This window comes from Artemia sp. Qi Xiang Cuo, chromosome 1 (assembly GCF_049724085.1).
Source record: "Artemia sp. Qi Xiang Cuo chromosome 1, ASM4972408v1, whole genome shotgun sequence".
NCBI classification, from domain to species: Eukaryota; Metazoa; Arthropoda; class Branchiopoda; order Anostraca; family Artemiidae; genus Artemia; species Artemia sp. Qi Xiang Cuo.
The window spans coordinates 40,160,114-40,181,623 of record NC_142794.1 but is presented as its reverse complement, the minus strand read 5'-3'; the positions used below and the strand labels follow the sequence as shown (position 1 = coordinate 40,181,623).

At 35.9% G+C, this 21,510-nt stretch overlaps 1 protein-coding gene across 1 annotated transcript in view; it reads left to right on the top strand.

Moving 5' to 3' along the window:
* The window catches only part of Sf3b1 (splicing factor 3b subunit 1), a 31,474-nt gene that overhangs the window by 8,045 nt on the left and 1,919 nt on the right, over positions 1–21,510 (top strand). Inside the window, exons 3-8 of the mRNA XM_089103610.1 lie at positions 8,383–8,593; positions 10,426–10,703; positions 14,110–14,287; positions 15,501–17,922; positions 19,799–20,071; positions 20,902–21,118. Of these exons, the coding sequence (XP_088959736.1) occupies positions 8,383–8,593; positions 10,426–10,703; positions 14,110–14,287; positions 15,501–17,922; positions 19,799–20,071; positions 20,902–21,118 (3,579 nt within the window). The remainder of the gene's footprint in view (positions 1–8,382; positions 8,594–10,425; positions 10,704–14,109; positions 14,288–15,500; positions 17,923–19,798; positions 20,072–20,901; positions 21,119–21,510) is intronic.

Genomic DNA, 21,510 nt, shown 5'->3' with positions numbered 1-21,510 from the left:
GAGAATACTTCTGGTAAATGTAAATTGACAAAGGCACAATTACACAGAGCAAAAAGGGGTTGTGTAATTCCTTCTCAGGATTCCTAAGACTCCTCTCCCCTCCCTATCACTCTTTTCCTTCTCCTGAAGTTTTAGAGAGAAGACATTGGTAATAATCTATCTCCAAAATTAAACATCTTAGCAATTATTTAATGTTGAACTTATTATTATTCAAATTGTATCATCAAGAATCGGGTAGTACTTTTGTAACACATGTGTATAACAATTTATTCAATTATTTTTTCTTCTTTAATTTTGGTGTTGTGTATTTTATCAAGTAATGATGTGAGGAATAAGTCAGGAGCCATTGTATTTGATTTATACCGAATTGTTTTAGATTTTCTGATAAGTTTAGTTTTCATCCTGTATCAGCATCTCTTGGCAACCAGTTGGTGACTTTTTTTCTTTTTCTACTTCATACAAAGGACCATTTCAGAGGTGTTGAGTAACCACAGTTAACAGTACAAATCCATAGCACAAGTTTCCTAAACAGAAAGTTTGCAGATACTAAATTTATCAAATTTTAAGGAATATAATTATGTGTAGTCTGTTTAAAATATCTCTTCTTAAGTTTTTTTATTTCTCTGAATTCAACTCTAGTTTGCTATAGACTCCAGGTAGAGAAAAAGAAAGGCATGTGTGGTGAATTCATTGATAATAAATTTATAGGTCAGAAATGGGCCAAAAAATAGAAAACAATACTGCTCTACCAAACTGTCCCCTTCCTTCCTACTTTTCTTCGGCCTCAAGTTTCAACTCAATATCCCAGTTGTTATACAAAAAAAGGTGCACTTAGCAAGCCATGAATAAAATTTGTCACTTCTTTAATTGGAAAACCCAGTGACTCGTTTCCTTTTAGGCATTAAAAGAAAGAATACTTAATTCTTGTGAGCATCCAACTGATGATACATACATGCTAGAAGCATCCAACTAGTTTAATGATACATGCTAGAAGTAGTTGGTTTTTATGAACATATGAACATATTTATGTCAAAAGGAGCTATTGTTATTATTTGTCAGGTGCTAGCTTATAATAGTCTTATAATAATATGCTTCACCTATTACTGCCACAACAGGGGATCACAAATGGGAGGGACTTATAGCCTTTTGTTTCACCAAATATTTGGTAAAAAGGAGGTAAATTGGCTCAAAATATATTTATGGTTTTTGTTTGGGGTGTAAGTCCAGGAGCTGTCCAGTACATAAGGACACATGTTAAGAAAACAATTCTTACTTCATAGTATGCAGAATAATCCTAGTTTACATGTTTTGCAGGAGAGAACCTTTATTTTCCCTTCTTTCACTGTTGCACAATTCTTTTAACAAATTTCTAAAAAATAAACAAGAATCCAACTGCATTTTCTGTTCAAATAGAGTAGAATAGAATTTATTGACACAAAAGCCCAAAAGGCAGTGGTCACAAAAACAAACACACTTTCATACAAACTTAAATTGGCACAAAAGTATAATCTAGGCTAGTCGACTATCACCCTCATCCCTAATCTTCAAAAAACCTTTCTCTATGTTCTATACCCATTGTCAGGAACCTTCTGAGTCTCTATACCTCCCATATCTTTCCTTGCTTATAAATTTATTATCTCATCTCTCTCCCAAACCTCAACCCCAAGCAATTCTTTTCTTAAATCTATTAATTCACTACACTTCCCCATAAAATGAACCAAATCTTCCTCTTTCTCGCACATGTGACAGAAGTAAGGACCAGAAACCTTCTCTCACCTTGTGGTAACCCATCTGACCTAACACAAATTATAAACTTTAGTTGCCTCTTTTGAAGCCCTGCCTTAAAATACAATTCTTCTCCCCACTGCTCCTTAGCCTTTGCATATAACTCCAGTGATCGGGTCTCATTCACTCACGCATGCCACACCTGGATCTCATGGTCCCTTAACCTCTCACTGACCCTACTTGCAACTTCTCCTTCCTTTAATCCAATCCCTAGCCCACCATTTCAGTTCTTGTTTCTTGTTTGGCATCTGACTTGTAAACATCTGTTTTGTTTTTAAGCCGGATTAAATTTAGAATAAATTACAGTGGACAGTTTCACAATCAGTGAAATAATAAATTGATATTTACAGACTTTCACCATTGGATATTTTTACTGATTCAGGTGCTGTATTATCATAATGTCTTTTTAACTTATGAGCAGTTTTTTGACTATCAAGAATGACGGATGATTTCCAAGGTACTTATATCATGGAAAATGGAATATCAAAGGTGGTCGTCAATTCAGGACTATTTTTTCTACTAGATACCTTCTCTAGTGGAATAGATCGAGAAGAAATTCTTGAGTTGTTTTATAAGCTTGGAAAATCTCGTCTCCCTAAAGACGCTGGTATGGAATATGACAAAATGTCGTAGAAAGCCTATCGAGCGGAAGGGTAAAGCTGCTGCCACTAACACGCTAAATGACATTCTATATCACATGGCTGAATCTGATTCGGCCGGTTTCGTGTGGCCTACTATTGTTCGAAGGAATATACGTGAAATTCCTGTCCTGAAAAGTGAATCATCTATTAGACTTGACTGTTTGGTGTCCTCGTGTGAACAGAATTTAACGAACCTTTCTAAGGATATCCTGCATCTACAGGCAATCGTCACCGATAGGTCCCCATCCCTTAGTGACATTCCCACTGAATGGCCAAATTTACCGTGACCAAGCCAAAAATTTGAACTTCGGAAATTTAGTTCATTTCCCAATAACTGGTCAGATCCGCTACAGTGGAAGGAAGATTCAGATCAATTAGGAATGAATCACATTTATGACGCCAGCCGCAATAGAGACTGGTACATTAAGAGTTATAGTGGATAGGTTGGAATCCCTAATAATCTTGATAAAAATAGATCTCTCGATTGATTAGTCGAATCGAGGAAACGTGAGTTAGTGGGTCTTATGCCCGGAACTGGGAAAGATTGCGAATTTGAAATCATAAAAGGACAATGTTTGGGTATGTGTGATTTCAAGCAGCTTGGACAATCTTCCGTGGTGAAAGTAACTTTCGATTCAGAATCTTTCATGAAGTATTATTTGTGCCATGGTTTAAACATAGGTTATGAGCATTTTCGGATTACTGCTAACAGGAAGCTCCCGAGGAGGTGTCAGCGTTGCCAGAGTATGTCCTACGATACTAAGAAGTGTGAATCAAGTGCTATGAGATGTGCGTGCTGTTCGGGCGACCACGAACACTCCAGAGACAAGCCTTGCTCTCTTCCGGTTCAGTGTGCGAATTGTGGCTCAAAAGACCATCCGTCTTTCAGTTTCCGTTGTCCTCAGAAGTAACAATTTACCTGATCGATTGCTTGTTCCCGTAGTGTCTTTTAATTCGAACGGAGTTTTTGGTAAAATTGGTGTTAAGGCTGCTTTTGCCTACTAATGGAATACTATGTTTACAGGAACATCACCTTCTTGATTTTGCTTTGCTGTTTTTTGATACGTTTCTTCCTGGTTATAAACATTATTCGATTCCTGCTATACCTACTGGGGGACGCTTGTCGGGAGGGCTAGTTACTCTTATACCTGATACATTTGATTCTCGTCTGATATTTTATAATAATTATTTTCTTGCAAGCCGTATCTCTGGATGTATTTTGATTAATTGTTATTTTCCAACAGATTACCCGAATGGCCTGTCTGATTTTTTATTCGAAAATGCGTGTGGTAAACTGAGTGCTTTTGTACAAAAGTACTCAGCTAATTATGATATTTGTATAGCGGGTGATCTGAACTGCGATCTGCTCAATTCAAGTTGTGTGTGTTCTTCTCTTTTCCTTTCTTCACTTTCAAATATATCAATCGTAAATAAAACGGATAATTGTACTTGTTTTTATAATTCCGGGTCAACTAGTAATCTTGATCACGTTCTTGTTCTTACTTCTAGTTCGGTTTCTGGTTCGATTGAAGTGAATGTAGATTTCCCGATTAGTGATCATAGACCTTAAAAGTTTTCGCTTTCACTTGTAGGAATTCCTCAGCAAAGAAATGAAAGAAAAAATCAACCTTGGAGAACTAAGTTGATTTGGGATCAAAATCTTGTTGATTCTTATACGGTATGTGTAGATTCTGAAATTTCGAATGTTATTGAACCTGATTATTCTAGTCTTAATCCTGTAGAGTCTACATTGTTAGATATAGATAGTACATTTCACCAGCTTCTCCATTGTCTTAAATTTAGTGCAGATCTAGTTTTTGAGAAGAAAAGATATAAAGTAGGAACTGAGATACCTTGTTGGTCTAATAACGCAGATTTGGTAGCGGCGAACAATTTAGCTAAGCTTAATTATCTCCATTGGTAAGACATTGGTAAGCCCCCAGTTCACCCATCGTTTTTTGTGATGAAAGCAAGTAAGGCGGCATTCCAAAGAGAATTCCGGCGGTATAAAGATAATCTGATAAAACTTGCTTCAGACAAAGTTGATGATGATCAGCAGTCATTGCGGAGAACTTTAAAAAATAGGAAAAGAGCTGGTTCAAATACAATCTCTCATAAAGCCCCAAGAGAAAAAATGTGGGTGGACCATTTTTCGAATGTAATGTCTTTATGTAATGATAATCCTGAAGAGGTCTGAGAGCTTGATGAACTTTTTTTTCGTCGAGATCCTCAGTTTTTTCTTACTAGTTATGATCTGAGTGTAACTATGAAGAGTCTTAAAAATAAAAGTGCTCCAGACCATGATGGAATTTTTTCCAATCATCTGAAACTTGCCCCGGCTTTATTTTTTTCTAAGCTTTTTTTTTTTTTTTTTAATCTGATTCTTCTGTCTGGGCAGGTGTCAATTTCTTTTAAAACAGGGATAATTACGCCGGTTCCAAAGCATGGAAAAAGTAAGTACCATAAATGCGATTCTTTTCGGCCTATTACTAAGGGCTCTCAATTAAGTAAGATGTTTGAACTTAGTTTTAAATCTCTAACTAGATATTAAAAGAGCTTTCGATAATCTTTCATATGCATCTGCTCTACTTAGCTTACTAAAATATGGTTTACCACATAACCTGGTTAATGTTTTTCGTTCATGGGATTATGGAATTAAAGTTTGCATTGCCTCGGGATCTATAATTTATGCTGATGAAATAGCAGTTAGGAGGGGGGTTAGACAGGGGGGGGGGGATATTATCGTCGTCTATTTTAAATTTGTGTCTTAAAGATTGTTTTGCTTCATTAAAAACTTCTCTTATTTACTTAGCAGTTGAAATTAATTATTTGGTTTATTCTGACGACATTATTTTACTTAGTTGGTCAAAGACTGTGTTGATTGAAAATTTTTAGATTTTAGCGAATGAGTTGAACAAAAAAGGACTAGAAATTAACCTCGCGAAATGCCAGTATTTTGTGATTAATGACCCTCTTGGCTCTCCTCCACTTGATTGCGGTAATGGTCGGATTTTTCATGCTTTGGACTCGGTGATATACCTCGGTGTCCCAGATTCTTCTGTAAAAAGACTATCGCCTCTTTTAATTATAAGCCATCATAAAATTCGAATAAGAAAGACGTTTCTTTTCCTTTATCTTATGCGGTGCAATGTAAAAAAGGGTGTTTTAGGTAGAAAGTATCAGTCAATGGTTCTACCTTTGATTAGCTATCAGACAGTTGTTTTGCATACTTTTCTATCTTCGGCTTCATTTCATATTATAGTTGTGCATTTTATATATCTTGAATTTCTACTAGTTTTTCCGCTCATTGATTGTAATACTTTCTTAAAATATATGCATGGAATAAAGAACCTGCTTAATGTAATAAAGAGTAAGTGTGAGCTTTTAGTTCAAAAGGCTCGAAATTATCTTGAATATGAAATTTATTCCTGTTTTTTGAAAAAATCTAACCAATGTTAACCAATTGACGTAGATGGTTGTATTAACCGGTAGTTCTGGTCTTGTGAATTGTAGGTTGTGTCTTTATATTTTATATTTAATGAATGTACTCCTCATAGTGTATCCTGAGGGAAAATAAAAGTATTATTATTATTATAGCTTTGAAAATCCTTAATCATCCAATATCATCTTTATTTGAGATGGTCACGTATCACTCTTTGGGATCCTCAGAGCTTCTAAATATGCTGCTTTTTTTATCCTTACTCTGGGCGTACTCAGGATTTTCTCCCATAATCTTATCTTCCCTACTAGCCTATTACTTCTTAAAGAAATTAAACCTAGATCTCCTCTCAATACTAAACTATTCGTTGAAAAATGTAGACCTAAAACTCTCTTAAAATACTGAAGCTGAATCTCCTCCATCCTCTCACCAGCTATGTATCCCCAAACTTGAGATCCATAATGCATAGCCGATGCAATCTTTACCTGAAATATCTGCTTATGCATCTTCAAATTCTGTATGTTCGCCAGTTGGCTAGCAGTCACAGCATAGGACTTTCCTTTAGTAAGACTTAACTTCAGTTGCTTTCCAAACGTACCATTTGACGAATACTTACATCCTAAGTACGTAACTCATCCCTACTTTCTAAATCTATTCCCTCCCATTCTACTCTATCCCTACTTGTAATCTTACCCCCTTTTCTAAAAACCATAACTTGACATTCAGGCTTAGTTGTTTCCTATCTATATATTCCTTAGTTCTATCCAACAAGAACTAATTCCTCTCTAGACTTCGCTACTAGTGCCAGATCATCTGCGAACATCAGCATGCTTAGTTCACAGACATCTAATGACACCATTGGGACTCCTTGCTTCCTAAGAATACCCGGCAAAGCATTAATAAACAACGAAAATAACCGTGGAGACAAGGGGCAACCTTATTTAGCCCCTTTTCTAGAACAAATTACATCTGAAAATTTTCCTGCCACCCTAATAACAAACTTCGTAGCTTCATACATACTTATTAAAATCCGTACAAGTGGGTTTGGCAGGCCAATATTTATACAATCCTTCATTAACAGTTACCTCTTTACATAATCAAATGCCCCTTTTAAATCCAAAAGAGCTACATACAATTTACCTCCCTTCTTATTTATAAACTTATCAACTAAACACTTTAATGTAAAAGTTTGATCAATCGTACTATGTCCCTCCCTGAATCCTGACTGCTCCGCGGCTAGCCTTTCAGTTTTCTGGAGCCAACTTCTAAGTCTTATCTAATACCTCCGCCATTAGCTTTCCTAGTGTGTTACCTAAATGTATACATTTATAATTTTCATGTAGTTTCCTATTCCCTTTCTTAAAAATCGGCACTCCTACTGCCAGGCTCCACTCACTAGGCCAAATTCCAGATCGAAGAACTGCTGTAAATATCAAAGTAATAATATACAGTGTTACGCTTCTACTATACTTCCGTAGAGCTGCTGGAGCACCATCAGGACCAGTTGCTGAACATCCCTTCATCTCTTTTAAACTTTTCTCTTTTAGATTTTAAATAATCTAAATTTATAGCTAGACACCATCAATGCCACCTACCAAAAACATATTAATAGACAAATACTGATAATTTAGGTTAAGTTAGATTAGTTAGATGGCATTTCGGTGCTTGTTTATAAAGGATTTTCAAAACTTAGAGAATGGACACAAATATTTAAAAATGAGATAGAAAAAACTGGAAATGTAGGGAAACAAGTGAAGATACTGTAAAATATGTTAACTAGGATTATTTTTCATTTTATGAAGTGAGAATCGTTTTCCTAACATGTTTCTTTATATACTGGACTAATCCTAGACTTACACCTTGTTTGGACTTCTCCCCCCCCCCTCTAATTCTTGACTGTTAGACTACTCCAAAGAAAAATATAGGACGCTTCCAGCCAGAATTAATCTGATTACTAAACTAATCAATTTGAATATTTCATTTAACTGTTTTATTGAAGACTCCTCCGGGCATCTGGTGGTTTCTTTTTTTTTAGTATACAACTCTTTATTTTTAGTACATAAGTTTCATTCACAGTTAGGTGCACAAAACGGAAATTTGGCTTGAGGAGGAATATCAATATATTTTCTACGATAGAATCTATATAATGTTCTCATATTGTAAAATCTGTATATCCAATATGTTATGGGTCTCTATTAATGTCATGCTTACGGATGAGCATTATTACAATTATGACTAGTGGCTTAGTATTTTTACTTTTGATTAAAAAAAACTTCAATATAATCAGGCCGACCAAGTAAAATTTCAAATTGAATATGTAAATGATTTTTTTTTTTTTTTTTTTGCTTTTTTATACATTTTCCAGAGAGACCAGATAATTTTATTTAAAATCACACATATCAGCCAAAATTCACATGCTGACATCGTTTGGTTATTCTCGATTGACAAAATTTACCACCTTTTGTCTGAACTTTAAAAGCTTTTTTTTTGTTTTAAATTATCCCTATTTGATTTCAGGAGGATGATTACGACTCAATTACAAGCAACGCTCGTCGGGGTTTCTCTGGAGCTGCAGCGCTCCTTAATGATGTAGCAAAGGCTGATAGTGACTATGATCCTTTTGCCCAGCACAAGCGACCCACAATTGCTGATAGGGAAGATGAGTACAGGGCGCAAAGGCGGCGCATAATGGTCATTTCACCAGAACGTGCTGATGTCTTTGCAGATGGTGAGCAGATACTGGTTTTAGTTTAATTATTTATTATATAATCCCCAGCAAATGAGCATGTGTGGCGACAAGCTGAAAAAAAGAAGTAAAAAGGTAGTATATAGGCCTACTCTTTAATGAGGAATAGTGAAAAAAATCTCGACTCCATCCTCCAATCACATTATTCCCAAGTCCCCGTCCCCCCGCCCCCAACCATAAGATTTCAACTCGGTCCTCCAGTCGTGATACAAAATAATGCGTACTTACCGAGTTACGAATAAAATTTGGCACTTTTTTAATGTAACCCATCAGCTGTATGCTCTATAATGACAAATACACTCTTTGCTTCGGGCATAAACAGAAAGAAACGAATACTCTCTTGTGAGCATCCAAAAAGCTACTGAATCTGATTGTAAAAGTACTCTCAAGAAGTACTTAGATCAGCTACCCATTGTCAACATCAAACCATTGTTTTAAAGTTAATGATCTGCTAAGTGTTGTGAAAATTTACCAATTGCTTGAAGTAAGGTTTCTGTTATAGGATTCAAGTTACAAGAAGTTTAATCTCTTCTAGTTAAAATCGTGAATATTTAAGTTTTTTCTGCAGTAGCTTAATTTAAGATAAAGCTTACAATCACTGGCTTTCGAAATTGTAAATTTAATCAACTATTTAGTTATATTCAAATTTTATTGATAACTTGTTAAAGGTATTTAAGGTATAATGTCACAATTAATCAGTGAGTCACAAGAAGTGGCGTCAATTGGGAGCAGGAGCGGGATTGTGGTTCTTGAATTCTTTCGCCAGTCTAGATTTTGAAATACAAAATGAGAAAAAACGATAAGTTTGTTCTCTCTAAGCCCTTTTCAATTGACGCCACTAGTTTAGATTTTGGAATATTAATATTTAATAAGTGACTAAATCATAAGATGAATAACCTTATTTTATGCTTGAAACCAAGATAAGACTTTCTGTTCAGAAAAAAGCTAATTTTAGAAATTTACATTTGAAGTTACACTGATGGATGATAAATGATTTAAATATTGTGCTGAAACAAAAAAAAAAGATAAAACAGGAGGTATATGTATATACCAATATAGCAGTCGTTACCAATCGATCCACTAAAGCCCATAAGAGTATATGACGTTTGTAAGTCGTGAAAGTGACGGAGCCATCTACCATCGGGGGGGGGGACTCGAAACCCCTCTCCTACCCTAGCACTCATCTACCAAGTGCGCTGCAAATGTGTCTCCATTCAGACATGCTATCATACCCTAACTCTAAGCCCGCCGATATAGACTTCTTGTTGATGTAACTTTAATACCTATAGTAATTTTAAAAAATTTAGTTGTTATTTAGAATTGTTTTTATTATGAATGGTCTCGTAATGAGATTTGTATTTTGATGAATCCCATTTTTATCTAATTATGTACTGTTCTGGGATAATGATTTTTAATGCAGCAAAACTTGTGTATTCTGTAATCAGACAAAGAAGCAGAATTTTATTTCGGGCGTTAACAAAACTGGCAAGTTATTTGACCATATAGAAAGTTATTGGGAAATCTGCAAAGATTTAAGATAAGATCTTATTTTAAAAAGGTGGGCCTTTTTCAAACCTCAATTTTAGAACATTCAAATACGCCCTTATTTAATTTCATCTCTGCTTTGGTGAAATGAGTACTTTACAAACATGTGGCAACAATTCCTTTAGGATCAGTCTCTGAAAGATGATATTACTTGACAGAATCTATTCAAAAACGAAGTTTCAAATCCCATTGCTCTCTCCATGTGAACTTGATTTTGTGTTTGTAACTTTAGCATAGAGATAGGTTATTATTTGAAATTGTTCTTTTAGGTGGTAAAACCCCCGATATGAATAGCCGAACGTTTGCCACTATTATGAAGGAACAGCGTCTTCGAGGCGATGAAGTGGCTGTTCGTCGTGAGATGGCTGAACGGGCCAAAGAAGGTACACTAAAAGCTGTAGCTGCAAATGGTGAGGCGACAGTGACTCCAGTACCAAGAAAAAGAGGACGTTGGGATCAAGCTGTCCCAGGACCTGAAGATGCTACCCCACTCCTTGAGGCGACTACGCCAACTCCAGCTAAGAAGAAGCCAGCTTGGGATGCGGAAGTAAGTTTATTTTGCTTTGTTGGTTTATTTTGATAACGCCGCTGTAACTTGCCGTATGCACTTTTTTGTTATTATTATTAAAGGAGAAACATGGTACTCGGTTGCCCAAAGAGTATAAGAGTGGAAACCGGCGCTAGTATTGACAAGAAAAAAGATGGCCAACGCCATCTTGCATCTATTGTTATTGGTCATTGTTTCAGTGTAGCAAAACAAAAGGTTACAATAGCGCTTAATTTTTCACTCTCATAAGTTGCGTGTACTCTCCATTTTTACTAATGATATTTTATCTCGTTGTTAGACAAATGTTCCAAAATTGCAAATTTACTACTTATATCGATTAGGATACACTTGCAATTGTGACCATAGTTGTTTTTGCGTGAATCATAAGAACAATAATCTTATTGTTTACAAAGAAAGCAGAGGGAATAAATTAATTAAATAACCTATGTTGTATGTTGGAAGCAGGAAATGTATTTATTGAAAATAAACTAACTTCTATACTAGGGTGTTTCACGAGTATATGGGGAAAAAAAAAATTTAGTTTGTTAATGCATACCCATTGATATGATGAGGTTTCATGTGATAAACGTTCCTGAAAAGTTTTACACTTACAAACCTAGTGCGAGTGGCCTCTCAAAGTTCACTTAGTTTGAAAATATCAGGTTTTTCGTCATTTTTTTGTTAAAATGCAGTTAAATTGCAGAATAAACACAGTTGAAACATTGTACTTAGTCAGAACAATTAGGTTAGCAATACTAACACAAGTTGAAGATAACTGAGTCACATCAATTGGCCTTTGTACTACTTTCTAAGCTGCATTTATGTCAAATATATTGTCAAACGTAGAACACCATGCCCCACAAAGCGCAAGTCTAGTATTCCACAGTTTGTATACACCTTACACTAGAGTAACATTTGTAACCGTTATTACTGTCTATGTCTAAAGTGCTGCAGTGCAGTCTCTGGTCACCTATAAGAGAAATAATACTTCTTCAGTGGTTCTGCAACTGTCTGACGATGGTATTCGACGACCAGGAATATAAGCTGGTGCTGTGTTTCATAATATGTTAAAGACTGATTAAAGTCGCTTGCTAACTTCAATGCCCTTTCTGCACAATCATTCACTACCCGTAATGCAGAAACCTTCAGTTTTGCAGTTGTATACCCATCACATTCATGCCATATTCCTGGATCAGTTTCAGTAAATGATGCATTGATTCTGAGTGCTGTGAAAAGATTCTTAGACCTTTCAGTTGCAAAATCTGTCAGTGATAGACGTGAAATGAGCTAATTGTTTTTGGATCACCTCGCCTCAAATCATGTTTGTTCATTGGTTTTGCCAATGCCATAGTAAGTTGTTTCGTTTCTGCATTGTTCACATGATCTGAAAACAATGCCATGGAGACTAAATCTTCGCTAAGGTACTAAAAGTGACCCTTCATCTTCTTTAGTGCAATTTGTGCCACCTGATAGTCAACTGCAGAATAAGACTCCAATATCTGAAGCAGACACAGATCATTAAGTGGGGCATCACAACTGCTAGGAGCAGAGAACCATGATACGTCGCATAGAATCAAGCTCTTTTGGTGTTAGCTTAAACTGTTTTCGAAAGCAGTATATCTTTAGGCAATAAATACCCTTAGCCATCCATCTGGCCCTGGACTGGAACATTAGCCTCTTTTTATATTATAAGCATTTTAAGGACTAACCTGGCTATTATATCTCATTTTAGGCTGATAGCAATAACAAATGATCAATTATTATAATTTAGCGGAGGTACCATCCTTGTACGGTATATCCGATAAATAAATTAAAGTGATTAGTGTTATGCAAGAGAATAATATTGGTGCAATTAAAGTAAGAAATGAGTTTAGTAGCTGATTTCGTATCGAATCAGGAGTTCAGAAATGTTGAGTTCCATCCCTATTTATTTCGATAATTTCAATGGACTTTGCTCTAAGCAACATGGCAAAGGCTATGGGAGAGCATGGAACAATATGGGAATGTAAAACTCCTAGACTTAGATTATGCTGATGATTTGTGCGTCCTAGTTAAAAATGTTATCAAAGTGAATGATTCTTTGGATGTTTTGAGAGCTCAGGGCGCAAAAATAGGGTTGCAAATTCCTCCCTTTCCCAATTAACGCCATTGATCTGGAAAGATGTTGTGCATTGTAAGTTTCATTGTATGCAAATACAATCAAACTACTTCAAGAAAGCTACAGAGCACTAGTTTACAAGTTTTTCTGTAATAATATTGTTCTGAGGCAGGGAGGGATTTTATCACTTATTATATTCAAAATGTATATTTATGGTACTGAGATGAAATTAGATGGTCATTCCATTGGGCTCACGGAGGGCTAGAGTCGACTTAACTCCAAACTTATACCTGGATATATATGGGGAATCAAATCATCCATAAAAAGAAAAGGTTTGTGAAAGCACAGGATGGCTGGCCCCTCTGGCTGAATGCACTCTGTCTGAATAGCCAAGAAGTGAATATCAACACCGCTGGTAAGAACTGTAAAGTCCAATGCCGTATTGTTTATCTTTTTGCCCCTTATATTTTCAAAAATACATTTCGTTTTCAATAATTTTGTGAATTGTCGGCCCTGCAAATAATTTTTTTTCAGATATTATAAGCATTTCCTATATATATATATATATATATATATATATATATATATATATATATATATATATATATATATATATATATATTATATATTTCAGCAAAGTAATAGAAGATTAGTTTGTCTGTGTGTTCATTCTCTCTCTCTCTCTCCCTCTCTCTCTCTCTCTCTCTCTCTCTCTCTCTCTCTCTCTCTCTCTAACTCTCTCTCTCTATCTCTCTCTCTCTCCCTCTCTCCCTCTCTCTCTCTCTGTTTCTCTGTTTCTCGACGAGTTCTGTAATTTCTGTATGATGTGGGTGTTTTTGTATGACAAATGATTATTATATAACTGAGTTCATCAAGAGCCAGTTTTACGAATTCCAATTTTTAGATTATTTCTAATTGATAGCTTTTAGTCCTAATCTATTACAAAGATAATCTTTCAAAATGTGGATTAATATCTAATAATAACTGAAAAAATTGGTTATTTAGCGCCAAATAATCTGTTAGGTGCAATTTGAACAAGTCCACATTGAAATACACTCTAACAACTAAGCAAACACCAAAAAATACTTGTATTCATTCTAAAAGTATGGGTAGCATGCTTATCTTGTTCACCATACAGCTTTACGAGTTTCGAATCTTGTCCCACGAGCCCTCCCTCTTATGCTCGTTGTTAATTGACAGATGTTAGTTGACTAATTTATGTTTTTACCAATTATTCCTGATTAGTTATTCAATTAATCGGTTGAATCGCTTAGTTCTTTAATTGATTAATTAATTTGTTATTTGTAGACACCAATGGTTCAGCGCTGGGACGAAACACCTGGTCGTGCGAAAGGAAGCGAGACCCCGGGAGCCACACCCTCCCAAACTCGGATGTGGGATGCGACCCCTGGTCACATGACTCCTGGACCCGAGGAAAGTGCAAGAAAAAGAAATAGATGGGACGAAACTCCTAAAACAGAAAGGGGTAAGGGCCTTGTTAAAACAAATAGTCCTTTTTGAGGTGGCTGAATTTCTTTTTTTTTTTTCACAATTAACATTAACAAGTGTGTTGTCCAGTAAAGGAATGAATGATTAGTAGTAATTTCTTTCTTCGTCCTTTTTATCCCCCATCAGCGAATTCTAAGAAACATAGAAAATATTTAATATTATTTTATTAAGTAAAATTTTTTGTCAATATTCTATTGTGTTTACGAACGAATAAAGCTTTTGTATAAGACCTACAGAAAGGAAAAGTAAATTAAGAAGAAAATAACAAGCACATACACTAAAAAGGACAATCTTCACACCAAAAGTTGGCCATGTGCTTTAAAGATGCTCAAGTGAAAGATTTTTTACAACCTAGCATCACGTGCCTAGTCAAGAATCTGCTGATGTAATAATTAATCGACAAACTGTTGCGATTTTTTTATTTTTTTTCAATTTAAAGCTCTTCTGTTTTGTCAATTAATGAAGTTAGAGATGCATTAATTTGTATTTTGTAAGTTTTAATATCTGCTTGTCTTAACATAAACCCACAAAAAAAAATATCAGACATAAAATCCCCTTCCATCAATGCTGCTAATGCCTCTATCTCTCTCCTTTCAGTTTTTGGTAAAGAGCATGAACAATTAATTATTCTTATGTAACTGAACCAGTGTCTTCTAGCTTTACCCAGAAAAGGCATACCCATAAAAGCCTAAATTCGATTTTTTTTTTTTTTTTTTTTTTTTTCGACTAGGTCTTTTTTTTAATTTGCCGATGTTCTGTAGACTAACCTTGCACGGCTACTACCTAATCAGTAGTACAAAATAAAAGATTCTGCTTACTTATTACTTTATAATATGTTGTGGTCTCCATTACTAAGCTTAGACCTTTAATTAGTATTCAAGTTTTAAGTGGATAAAACCTTGTTTTAAATTATATCTAATTCTGCTGAATAACGCTGCATCGCCAGTTTCTTTTCTTATCAGTTTTTCTCACTCGGTTATCCTAAAAACCTGAACAATTTTCATTCTCTTTCTGTTAATTCTTGCGGTTACACTTCATCTAGCCAATCTAGAATGATTTGAATCTTTTTTCCCACAAGTTCCGTTCTACTTCAGAAGTTGATTAGAGGAATTTATCCAGTTTTTTTTTTCTTAAATATTTTTAACCTATCTTTTAAATGTTATAATTACAATTTCATTTTTTATTTCTAGAAACACCTGGTCATGCTGGCTGGGCTGAAACTCCAAGAACTGACAGAACCGGAGCTGATTTGATCCAAGAGACTCCTACCCCATCTGCATCTAAGAGGAAATCACGTTGGGACGAAACCCCTGGAGCGACCCCTAGCTTAACACCGGCTGCTGGAAGTATGACTCCACAAACACCAGCGTTGATGACTCCTAGCATGACTCCTGGTATGATGACACCAGGTGCAACACCAATGGGAGCCAAAGCAATGGGTCTTGCTACTCCAACTCCAGGGCACCTAGCTATGATGACCCCTGAACAGCTCCAGGCTTACAGATGGGAGAGGGAGATAGATGAGAGAAATCGTCCTCTTGCCGATGAAGATCTTGATGCAATGTTCCCGGAAGGTTACAAGGTCCTCCAGCCTCCTGCTGGTTATGTACCTTTGAGAACCCCAGGTAGAAAGCTCCAGGCCACTCCTACTCCAATTGCTGGAACTCCTCAAGGTTTCTTCATGCAACAAGAAGGGCAAACACCGAAGTTCATGGATAACCAACCTAAGGGAAATTTGCCGTTCTTAAAGCCAGAAGATGCGCAGTATTTTGATAAGCTTCTTGTTGACGTTGATGAAGAAAGTCTAAGCCCAGAAGATCAAAAGGAGAGGAGAATTATGAAGTTACTTTTGAAGATAAAAAATGGGACACCTCCCATGCGCAAAGCCGCTCTTCGTCAAATCACAGATAAAGCAAGAGAATTTGGTGCTGGGCCTTTGTTCAACCAAATCCTACCCCTTCTGATGTCCCCCACACTTGAAGATCAAGAGAGACATTTACTCGTGAAAGTCATCGACCGTATCCTGTATAAATTGGATGACCTTGTACGTCCCTATGTTCACAAAATTCTTGTCGTCATTGAACCTTTACTTATTGATGAAGATTACTATGCACGTGTTGAAGGTCGTGAAATCATTTCAAATTTGGCCAAAGCCGCTGGTCTCGCAACTATGATTTCCACTATGCGTCCTGATATTGACAACATTGATGAGTACGTTCGTAATACAACGGCTCGTGCTTTTGCCGTTGTCGCATCTGCCCTGGGTATTCCCTCGCTGCTACCTTTTTTAAAAGCTGTTTGTAGAAGCAAAAAATCTTGGCAAGCTCGGCACACTGGTATCAAAATTGTTCAACAGATTGCGATCCTTATGGGCTGTGCTATTTTGCCGCATCTTCGTAGTCTTGTGGAGATTATTGAACATGGTTTGGTTGATGAACAGCAGAAAGTAAGAACGATTACGTCCCTCGGATTGGCTGCTTTAGCTGAAGCTGCTACCCCCTACGGTATTGAAAGCTTTGACTCTGTGCTGAAGCCCCTGTGGAAAGGTATAAGAACTCATAGAGGAAAAGGCTTGGCTGCTTTCTTGAAAGCTATTGGATATCTTATTCCTCTTATGGATGCCGAATATGCCAACTATTATACCAGAGAAGTTATGTTGATCTTGATTCGAGAATTTCAGTCTCCCGATGAAGAGATGAAGAAAATTGTATTGAAAGTTGTTAAACAGTGCTGTGCCACTGATGGTGTCGAAGCTCAGTACATTAAGGATGAAATTCTGCCTCCATTTTTCAAGCATTTCTGGAATCATCGAATGGCTCTTGATAGAAGAAATTATAGACAGTTAGTTGATACAACTGTCGAAATTGCAAATAAAGTTGGAGCTTCAGAAATTGTTAGTAGAATTGTTGATGATTTAAAGGATGAAAATGAAACATACAGAAAGATGGTGATGGAGACTATTGAAAAGACATTGGCGAATCTTGGTGCTGCTGATATTGATTCACGTCTTGAAGAGCAACTTATCGATGGTATATTGTATGCCTTTCAAGAGCAGACTACCGAAGATGTAATTATGCTTAATGGTTTCGGTGTTATTGTCAACGCTCTTGGGAAAAGAGTCAAGCCTTATTTGCCACAAATTTGCGGTACGATTCTTTGGCGTTTAAACAACAAATCTGCTAAAGTCCGTCAACAAGCAGCAGATTTGATTGCCAAAATCGCTGTAGTTATGAAAACTTGCCAAGAAGAAAAACTCATGGGTCACTTGGGAGTAGTCCTGTATGAATATCTTGGTGAGGAATATCCAGAAGTTTTGGGTAGTATTTTAGGTGCTCTCAAGGCCATCGTTAATGTAATTGGCATGACCAAAATGACTCCCCCAATTAAAGACCTACTACCACGATTGACTCCTATTTTGAAGAATCGTCATGAAAAGGTTCAAGAGAATTGCATCGATTTGGTTGGACGAATTGCTGATAGAGGACCAGAGTATGTCTCTGCCAGAGAGTGGATGAGGATTTGTTTTGAGTTGCTGGAACTCCTCAAGGCTCATAAGAAGTCCATTCGGCGAGCAACTGTCAATACGTTTGGTTACATCGCCAAGGCAATAGGGTAAGAACATCTTTTATTTTGATCGTCGCTTTATATGCAATCTATTTAATCTATATTTCAGCACTATTGCTCAACTTCTAAGATATAAAAATACTGATTTAGTATTTATAAAGATCTGAGTTGATATTTTGACTGTTTTGTAATTAATATTTGCTCTTTATGAGCTGTAGTTACAAATATTGTAGTCTCAATAGCAGAGGGGAGGGGGGTAACACAGCTATTACTTTTTTTTTATTAAAATGCTCAAATCTTAAACATAACATCTCTCAGATGTAAGGCATAAGTGTTCTACAACTGTCACTATGCATTCGAGTATAAATTTGATTTTCTCTCTTTTTTTTGTCCTTAAAGCACGATTGAATATCCTGTTTTATTTAATACTTTTTAATACTTAAAACTATTTAATAATTAAAATAATTTTTTAAAAATAAATAGAACTTCCATGTTTATGTACGGCTAAAATGTGCTATTGATATTCTCTTTTCCGAGAATCTTTGGTACACCACTTGGTCGTTTTGCTCGACAAAAGTCGCCGTCTATTATCAGAAACTAGGTTAAGTCTTTGATCCTGGAGAGGGGGGGTGTCAAACCTGGTAACCTCTCCTCTCCCTGGGTATGGTCTTGTATTCTATACCCTTATACACTGTGCCGTCGTAGATTTTATATATATATATATATATATATATATATATATATATATATATATATATATATATATATATATATATATATATATATATATATATATATATATTATACTCTATCACTCTGGATTGGAACTTTTTAGAGTTCATTTGCGAGTCAAAAGCAGTGATGATAGTGAAAAACTGTCGTGCTAAGACAAATAAAAAAAAAGGTTATGTCACCAATATCCTGGTGACGCTATAAATGCGTAAATAAATTATATATACTGAAACTAAGATAGAAACATGTTAATTCGTTGGGGGCAATAGTTTCTCTTAAGGATTTTCTTCAATTTCTTTCTGTTATCGTTTGACAAGCCTTTCGATATAGGCGAGTTGCTTGAAATATTTTTTTGTCAATTAGCCACTTACTCTGACCGAATCCCCTAAACAGAAGGGTAAATTGGAGTATGCTCGGTTACGCAACTCCCCTCGTTCCAAAAGTTCGTTTTTTCGCTCTCAACTCCTGAGCTTATTTAAGGATTGAGAACCTGTCTTGCGTTACTCAGAATTTGGATCAAATAGGGCTTAACTAAAGTAAATAGACTATAGAAAAATTGCTTTTAAGCAAGATATGCAAAATAAACAGTTGAATGAACCATAGGCTCCTTTTTTAGCATGGAATATTCTATGTTAGTCCGAAATGAATTAATTTTTAGCCATTTTCAAAATATTAACCCTGAAGTATAGCTGAAACTCAAATTGTGTACATTTTTGAACTAAGTTTGAATTCCTGAACTGAATGAAATATTTCTGAACTCCTTCGAATCGCAAATTAATCTGATAACTATTTACATCATTTCAAAATTGTTGCAATGGTTCAAATTTAGTCGCTTAATAATAAGGTATAGCGGGTCTGCATGCCTAAAGTGTTCGGTACAATTACATAACTTCACACTCTCCAAATACTTTACCCACACCCCCTCCCCCCCCCCCCTAATGTGCAAATATATAGCCCAAATTATCTGTTTTCCATATTTTCTGTTACTTCTCTTTGTCTTGTATAGGGGTAAGCTGAAAGAAACCAGCAAAAAAAAACGGTTCTGTAATGCCCCAATGAATGAAAAACTTGAGCGGTAGGGCGTATATCATACAAGTACCCTGGTCCTTAACTAGAACTACGTTATTTTGTTGTAGAGCCGCTAAGTGGACATGTTTATGAGCCTAGCATTTTTTTTTTTTTTTTTTTACAGGCCTCATGATGTGTTAGCAACACTGTTGAACAACCTCAAAGTCCAAGAGCGGCAAAATCGTGTATGTACCACTGTGGCCATTGCCATTGTGGCTGAAACTTGTTCACCATTCACAGTTCTACCAGCGTTGATGAATGAATATCGAGTTCCTGAATTAAATGTTCAAAATGGCGTCCTCAAATCATTATCATTTTTATTTGAATATATTGGAGAAATGGGGAAAGACTACATTTATGCGGTGACACCGCTCTTGGAAGATGCTCTCATGGACAGGTTGGTTCTTACTCGTCTTTATTTCTTTTACAGCTCAAACTACCTCTAAGGCTTACTTCACGTTTTCCCTTTGGCAGTCCAACCTTGAAAACTAAATAAAACAGATATTAATTTCATAATTAATTTTTGATTAAAAAATTGTTTTGATGTTATCTGAGTTTTTTCCTGAGGATCACCTTAAGCCTTCTGGGGCAGTAAGCTTACATAGTTGTCGTTACTTGACAGTTGCTCCGATTTCCTCAACCCCCCCCCTCTCCCAGGATTTTGCTGTTTTGTGGATTGGTTTTGTTTTACAAAACTAAATATAGGGAATATTTCCGTCAGTATTGCAGATTATTTTCGTCGCATAAATTCATTTTTTTATAATTTGCCCGCCATTTATTTTACTTATATAATCATGCCAATATTTTATTAAATCACTATTTAGTTTCTTTTCATTCAGTGTTTTTTTGTTGTTTTTTTTACATATATAACAATTTCGATTATATTGCAGCATAACAGAAAACGATTTATGCTACGTTTCTCCAAAGACCCTCTCCCCCTCTTCTCTTTAGCAGGAACAAATATTGTGAAAGAACAATGCTTAGAATCGCAGAAACTGGCGTATTTGGCCTAAATCCACTTCTGTTTAGTTTAGCCTATAAAGTTGATATTACACGTACATGTGGTTCTATGTTTGTGTACATTGTGTTAACGAAAAAAAAAACATTCCTGTCCCATCTTTAGTTCTCTTGTATTATATAGACTATAGCTTTGGGAAGAAATGCTTCTTTTAACAGACGTTTCATTTTCTGCGGAATAAACTCACACTTTACTCTTTATTATTGCAGGGATTTGGTCCATAGACAGACAGCCTGTGCGGCGATAAAGCATATGGCGCTTGGCGTACTTGGTTTTGGATGTGAAGACGCTCTTGTTCACCTGATGAATTATGTGTGGCCCAATGTTTTTGAAACGTCGCCTCATCTAGTACAAGCATTTATGGACGCTATTGAAGGAATGAGGGTCTCACTTGGGCCAATGAAAGTATTGCAGTATGCCATGCAGGTATGTTACCCCATATTACAACTTGTACTTGTTTTTCAATGGTTTTTCTTTTGGGGGTATCCGTTGTTTACTGTCTCAGAATTTATTAACTTAAAAATAATGAACTCAGAAATGAGCCTCTCTGGTTCACCAGGGTCCACCTTGTTTTTCTTTTTTCTTAGATTTTTGCTTTACCATGAAAGCACTTGATTGACTCTTGGCTGCAAAAACATTAGACTGCAGACTGCAGTCTGTAGTCTAAAACATTAGGCTGCAAGTTATTGACAAGAGAATTTTTATAAATATTAATGCCAAAATATGACAAAAAAATGTGATATTTAGACATATATTTATTATGTGCCTTCTAAGTTTTATTATCTTCCCTTTTCGAAAGGGGACCGTTGTAGCCCCAG